The sequence below is a fragment of the Chanos chanos genome, chromosome 5 (genome assembly GCF_902362185.1).
Source record: "Chanos chanos chromosome 5, fChaCha1.1, whole genome shotgun sequence".
Taxonomy (NCBI): domain Eukaryota; kingdom Metazoa; phylum Chordata; class Actinopteri; order Gonorynchiformes; family Chanidae; genus Chanos; species Chanos chanos.
Genome location: NC_044499.1, coordinates 20,896,679 through 20,903,763, shown reverse-complemented (window position 1 = coordinate 20,903,763; position 7,085 = coordinate 20,896,679). Strand labels below are relative to the sequence as shown.

At 39.7% G+C, this 7,085-nt stretch overlaps 1 protein-coding gene across 1 annotated transcript in view; it reads right to left on the bottom strand.

Annotated features, from left to right (window-relative positions):
- The window catches only part of tmtopsa (teleost multiple tissue opsin a), a 50,366-nt gene extending 45,059 nt beyond the window's left edge, over positions 1-5,307 (bottom strand). Inside the window, exons 1-2 of the mRNA XM_030775268.1 lie at positions 4,938-5,307; positions 1-53 (exon numbers count right to left, since the gene is read on the bottom strand). The exon at positions 1-53 is cut by the window's left edge and continues 276 nt beyond it. Of these exons, the coding sequence (XP_030631128.1) occupies positions 1-53; positions 4,938-5,307 (423 nt within the window). The remainder of the gene's footprint in view (positions 54-4,937) is intronic.
- Between the last annotated feature and the right edge of the window lie 1,778 nt (positions 5,308-7,085).

Sequence of the window (7,085 nt, the reverse complement as noted above, 5' to 3'; positions counted from 1 at the left end):
AGTGCAATAACGCTCGTAAGAGAGCACAGCAAGGGAGATGAGGGATACAATGCCTTGAAAACACAAGAAACACACATGCACACAGGCAACCACACACACGCGCGCGCACACACACACACACACACACACACACACATTTAGCACTTTGATTTTCCCAAAACTTGTTATAATGTCATTTTGATCTTGATTACGCAGATCAAGCACACATATTTTACATACATGTTACCGCATGTGCTTTTTTGTGTCTTTGTTTTGTATTCAAGCGTACGTATTTGTATTCGCGCACGCCAAAATTCAATTCAAATGCAATGCAGACCAAAGTTTCAGCCACTTATCTCAGCTAATTCATTAAGCAGAGGTGTGTCTCCCCAAACAAACCCTTTCACCCTGACTGATTTACAAGTTCTGGTGACCAGTTTGCCAGGACAATAAATGATACTACATTTACAGATATCCTGTCTCAGGTTCAGCACAAGGAGTCTCAAATAACTCCATCTTATTTCATCTTATTTGTTTGTTGTGTGCTGTGAAGTGAGCAAGACCTATAAGTCTGTCTTCACCCAAATTGATTTCCAATGGTAACAAAGAACACAGGAATGTTGCTATAATTCGAAGCATTTGGCCAAACATTTCACACAGAGCTGATAAGATCACTCGGTCAAAAGCAGAGCTGTGGAGTTGTGTATGCAATAAGTTAATGGTTGAATGTCTTACCTAAACACATGGCATATGATTTACATACAAAATCTCTGTTCATATTTGAAAAAGTAAAGTGAGTAGATGAGCTCTCAGTTTGTGTATGCTTTAAATTTACCTGAACACGTACTTGTTTCATTCTGTTTGGGGCTGCAAGAACAAATACAATTTCAAACTGCCTTTTCTCTTTGTCAGATCAAATATTGATTTGGCACATCAAAATCAAAATTTACACAAACAGTCAAAAACAAACACAGTCCTGCAGACAGCACTTTCATACCAACTACTGTCCTCCAATTGTTTTCACGGTTGAAATAACATAGCAATCAACAATCAATCAGTCCAAGTGTTCTTGTAGAGCATGTTTGCACTAAGACGGATGACTTAGTGACAAAGTCCTCTGACCGGACCATTCAACTTTTTTCACTTTTTGGTTGTAGTAATTGTAGCAATGGTTGTAGTAGTAGTAATAGTTGTAGTAGTAACGGTATTAGAAGTTTTAATTCTGGAATCTCCTTACCATGCATTAAAAAGGCTTGCTTTTATGTTTACAGGGTCATGTAGCACCTCTACAGTGGGGCTTCTCATTATGTTGAGGTTAAATGACCAACTCAAGGAGACGAGAGCAAAAGCTGAGACTGTAGTTAACATTCCAGATTTCGATGGGAAGAAAAAAATGGTTCACAGCAAAATTTGTTAGTCTTTGCCTCTAAACAATGAGTAATCATCTGGTATTTTGCTCTGTGTTTGCATATAAAAATGAAAATCTCATTTTCATTTAAAAGTTTGAGAATAACACATAACACCTAGGCAAATGAACCTTGTTAGATTTGATGTTGCTGAACGAAGTAATGCCTTGCTCAAAATTTTAATTACTATATCAGTATGAGACAGGGAGTCTTTTTGGTTTTTCCCCTAATTAAACAGCATTGAACGAAACTCTTTCAACACCAGCACAATCAGCACTTATTTACAGGAACCATAGATGCTAATTAACCTGTGTCTCTGAAACAATGGCCCACAGAAAACAACCTAAATGTTAACACAATCCATGCTTTTGCTAAGGACCCATTTAATGTCAACCTTATTACAACAGGTAAGGAGTCATCCAATATTATGAAGCCAAATGACAAAATAAAATGCAAATATTTAAGACCAGGTGAAGGCATATTTAGATAAATCCGTGAGATATAGATTTATATCTAGAGAGAGAGAGAGAGAGAGAGAGAAATTTTTCTCTGCACAAATTGGTTGGAATCTGGTATTTTCATATCATAAGATGATTTCAGAGCTGCTGTTGTGTTCAGATAAAACCCAATCTGTTAAATACTTTAAGACTCTCTCTAACCTTGGAGGCTGAGTGTGTTCAACACCCTTTCATTTTGTTTGACAAAAGAGGTTATTTGAGAACCCCTTTGAGACTTCCTCCTCAGACCTGAGGCACTGAATGTCTTTGAGATTGCTATCATCAGTGTAGATCTACTTTAGATTACATGACCACAGATCTTATGGAAGAGATATATTTTACATGACGCACATCTGGTACCGGTTTCCTTCTTTTGTTTCCTCATTATAATAAAAAATTGTTGCATTGTGTTTATATATCATTCAAATTCCAAATTAACTGAAGACAATAAAAAGTTGCTCTGACACATTGGAAGTAGACAAAGCCAAGTATTAATGAAAAATGCAAAAAGAAAGAAAGAAAGAAAAGTCTTCCAGCAAGCGAGAAGCTGAACATCCTAGACAAATTTAAGATTGAAGAGCAATTTCTTCACTTCCTCTCGTTTTAGAAATGTCTGTTATTGACTGCTCTTCAACCAGCTTGTAGGTATCACAGAGGAATCAGTGATGACACATTCTTGCACCAGTGTCCTCTGTGGAACACAGCTGTGTCATTTCCTTTACTATTTATATACCTCAGAGAGTGAGCGTGATGAGTAACAAGGGCCATGCTATGTCCAGTCCATGTCTCATTACTACAGAGCTCCAAGAAAAAAAAATCCCAGCATTATTCACTGGCACTGAGCCCACATTGAGTTTCCAGGCAAATCTCAAGGGTGCAGTCAAGACCTTGTATCTATACACCTCAGGCATCTCCAGACTGAAACAATGCAAGACCGATGTGTATCAGCAATGTTGATTAAACCTGCCCAGTTAAACATTGTGCAGTTCACAAACTCTGTTTCTTCTTTATTGTGCCATGCTTGCTAAAAGCATTCCTGTAGAATGCTCATTCTGTGGACATGAGCAATTTCTCTGTCTCTCTCTTCTCCAAATATGAATGCCCTGACTACTTGAGTTATAGTGTAAAAATGAAAGAATATTTGAATTCCAATAGCAATCAAAACTAAGTTACTTTCAAATAACAGGGCATTCTGAATGTTATAGTATAACTTTATAGCTGGCCATTACCTGCCAAACATGATAGGGAACACTTTAACAAGCAATCCTCAAGGCTAATAAAACTCTGAATGGGAGGGTGAGCTCCGCTTTCTCTGGCGGGTATGATACATTGCAGTGACATTAGACTAGCTTTGTGACCAGCTATAGGGTCTTTTAATGGCCACGCTGGGAGGAGAAACACATTGTAGATGGCATTGGAGAGTGTGAGAGTAAAATTGTGTTGTGTAACATTTGGCTTCCCTAACAGATTTTTGCTTCCATGTTCACACACCTAACCAACAGGCTACCATAAATGCACCTACAAATCAAACTCTAACCCTAACCATAATCTTGTGTATATGCAATAGCGGAATGCAGGGTTTTCGAGTGTGTTCGATGCATCCTTAGAGCATCATTTATCCATGTCAGCTCGAGTTATAACATGTAGCTTACATGTGATGCCCATGTAAACATGATGAAGTTTTACTCTCCAATTTTGTCAGTGAAAAGTAAGCCAGCGAAACTAAAATAAGGCGAATTTGTTTCAATAGCGTGTAAGTATTCCTGTCAAACCACTGACACCTTTGGCAGTCGCGTGAACTTTGCCTACCATGATTCCGAGTTGCGCTGTAGGGCATAACTCTTTGAGAATACTTAGAGGTAACAGGATGCTACTGTTTCAAAAGGGCTATTTTTTCCATTTTAAGAGAAACTTCAAATGGTTTATACACAAAGCAGGTTTTTCCTCGTTTCCCCTCACGCTCGAGCTTCATCACATGATAAGAGAATGTTACTTTTCATCAAGCAATTAAGGATGAAAATAAGCCCTACAATGATGAATGGTGTCGTTTCTCAGTCCCACCATTAAGGAGTTACACAGCCTATTAACAACTTTAAAATAGACGATTTAAGCGACTATATTACCTCTGAAGGCTCGCTATATTAAACTCATGCCAACTCAATTTTAAGGTTCTCTTTGCATCCCACAGACTAAAAGCTTTGCGCCGCCGCCATCTGCGGGGTAGGAACACTTTGACGCAAGGCACAGGACACGCATGAGACATGCACTGACTATTAGCCAAATACTTAGTTTGTTAGTGCTATGGACTGGGTAGAGGCAAAATCCTTTACAGGAAGCGGCGCCGCAATTTGCCAACAAATCAGAATATAACTTTGATATCAAAATAGCAATAATGCTTAAAAATTGACTGTATTCAGAATTAGTCTTCAGGACACAAACAGATATGTCCACAGGTAATTAGTTCACATATTTATATACTGGTATATTAATGTGTTCATAGTCCATGTGTGAACCTAAAATTCACCTTAAATTACTGATCAACCCAAAGACACCATTCTGACTACAATCAAATGCCCTGTGTTCACTGGCGTTCCGCACAAAGACGCACCAGCTTTTCCCTGAAAATACAATATTCTCAAACAGTTTGACGGAAACATTTATGTGGAATCCGCAATATGAAACACGCAAGCCGACAAATTGCAGTGCTTGGCTCAATACAAGTTACGATGCCTTTCAAGGTGGACAGATTAATTAATCGACTATACGTAGCCTACACATCCAAATGCATGTGCCGTCATCTTCCATATTTAAGTACCAAGTTTTGATTGATTAGCCGTTAAAACACACTTTAATTAAACACACTTTGTCTACCTTGCGCTGACACATTCGCATTTGCTCATAAATCCACCAACAAAGTAACACTGTGAGAATCGGTCCAGAATTTATCCTTGGTATTTTCCAAGACAGAATTAACTAGCTGAGCCCATAATGCGAACACTACAAGCAGCTTTGAATTGACAACTGGAGAAAAAACCCATTGAATCCGAAAGCTTACCTAACAGAGAATTGGCAAAGCCGTACCACACACATCCACTTTTCCCGATGAGCCATCGTCCTTGCGTGCTCGCGGCGAAGCTGAACGGCGTGCCCACGACGCACACCAGAAGATCACTGAAGGAAATATTAATAAGCAGCAGGTTGATGGGAGACCGCAGCACCTTGTAGCGGCAGAACAGGACAAGAACTAGCAGGTTATTCAGGAATCCGAAAGTGCCGATGAAGCCCAAGCAAACAGCTACGACCAAGTGTCCAGTCGGACTCAGGGTGCGAAAAGAGGTCGCCTCCGAATGTCCGTCCCCGGCACTGGAGCACAACGCGCTGTTTGTCCTCGTACAAGTGCCCACAGTCAAGTTGGATACAATCATTGCAATTTGTTCCCGATGCACATTGAACAAGAGTCACTGGGTGCGTTTTGGACCGGAACAAAACGTGTAATTTGTGATGGCTTTGTGAGACACTACAATCCATCAAGAATTATGTTAATGGTCTGTTTGTAGCCAGTTTATGTTTTATAGAGTTAAAAGATCGGATGTGCAGCTGTTATTACCACTGTGAAACTTTGTTTCGCAGTTCATCGAGCTTATGTGGGAATAAAAGTTTGGAGAGGCTTTGCTCCACCGTGTGGTGATTCAAATCCAGACATTAACACAGACTAGATTCCGTTTGTGTTTATGTTATTGTACCTCCTTCTCAGCTGACGTATGCGCCTGAGAGCGTAGAGCTCATCATCTCCTCTGGGGGAATTCTGTAGACTTCAAATTCGGGTTATGAGGACAAAACTGGGCAGCGCAGACGTTTTAATGTAACAAAGGCCACTCCTTCCGTTGTCGCACGAAAATCTAAGGTTGTCAGCATTAGTTTCGGTACATATATTTACCGAGATAATAATCATTGTCAAAATCCACAGTTGTACCCTGTGTACAGGCAATTGTATATTCATATCATAATCTCACATTAATATTACATATTAATGAGAGAACCGACAATTCAAGCAGCTTGTTTCGTGCTGTCCATGGTGCTGATATTTTCTGCAAGAGCTCTTTCATTTTCACGGATTGTTGACACAGATAGGTTTTCGGTGAAGAATGACTTTATTTACCATAAAATGGTTTTATTACCGTTTTCATTCATTCGCTGAGTCGTTGACCTCTATACACTTGTCTAGTCCACTATTAATGATGGGGATGGTTCATTACCCGGGCAGAATATCCACGCATCCAGAACAGTGAACTACTCACTTTTCCTCAGTTCGGAGCAACTCACTTAAAGCGCACGCATACTGTGAAACAGGTTGGAGGCATCAAAGTGCCCGCCTCTCTCTCTCTCTCTCTCTAGGTCAGTTTTATTTCCCTTCTCTTTAACCCCTTTAGTTCGTTAGAATACAGCAGATTTACTAGTTGGTAGCGCCTTATGGAGATGTCCTCAGAGATTTATGCATTTCCTTGGAATTCCCTTTGTTCCAGACAAAAGCTTTTGGCCAAATTTGTGAATGGCAGTAAATTCACTCTGTATGGACACAATGGAAAAACAAGAGCCAGCCTCTCTTACTGATTTATATGCGGGGTAAACAAACGGTCCTCATCTTGATAACGGTGACTTGCGATATACATTATTTCAGATAACAGGCACAGCTGAGAGAGAGCGCTCTAGCTGAAGAACAAAAATAAGAGGAATGCGTCGGGTTAAAAGAACTATGAGACTGTGATCACCACTGTTGGGTTGTAATTTGAAAGGATGTAACCGTGACGAGGTACTGCTCGTTGACCTTTCTATGGGCTATGATCTGACTTTAATTAAATCCGCCCGGTAAAATCGACAATAAGATTTGGGACCCGTGGACTATGCTACGTGTTGGTATCATTCAGCTGTAAACTAATCGACAGTAGGCCTAATTTGTGGGATTTCGACACAAATGAGATATTTTTCAAGATTTGGAACATGGCCTACTATGAATATGCTGTGACAGTGTTGTTGACATAAGGACCGTATAATACAAATGCAAAATCTTAAATAATCGCTGTGTTTATTTATTCAGATCACATAGTGAACAACTCTACAATCTTTTTAATCTGTGTAATAGGCTACTGACGAAAGAGAGTAGAGTTAACTTTCGAATATCTCACGGATGGAAGTATCACACTGA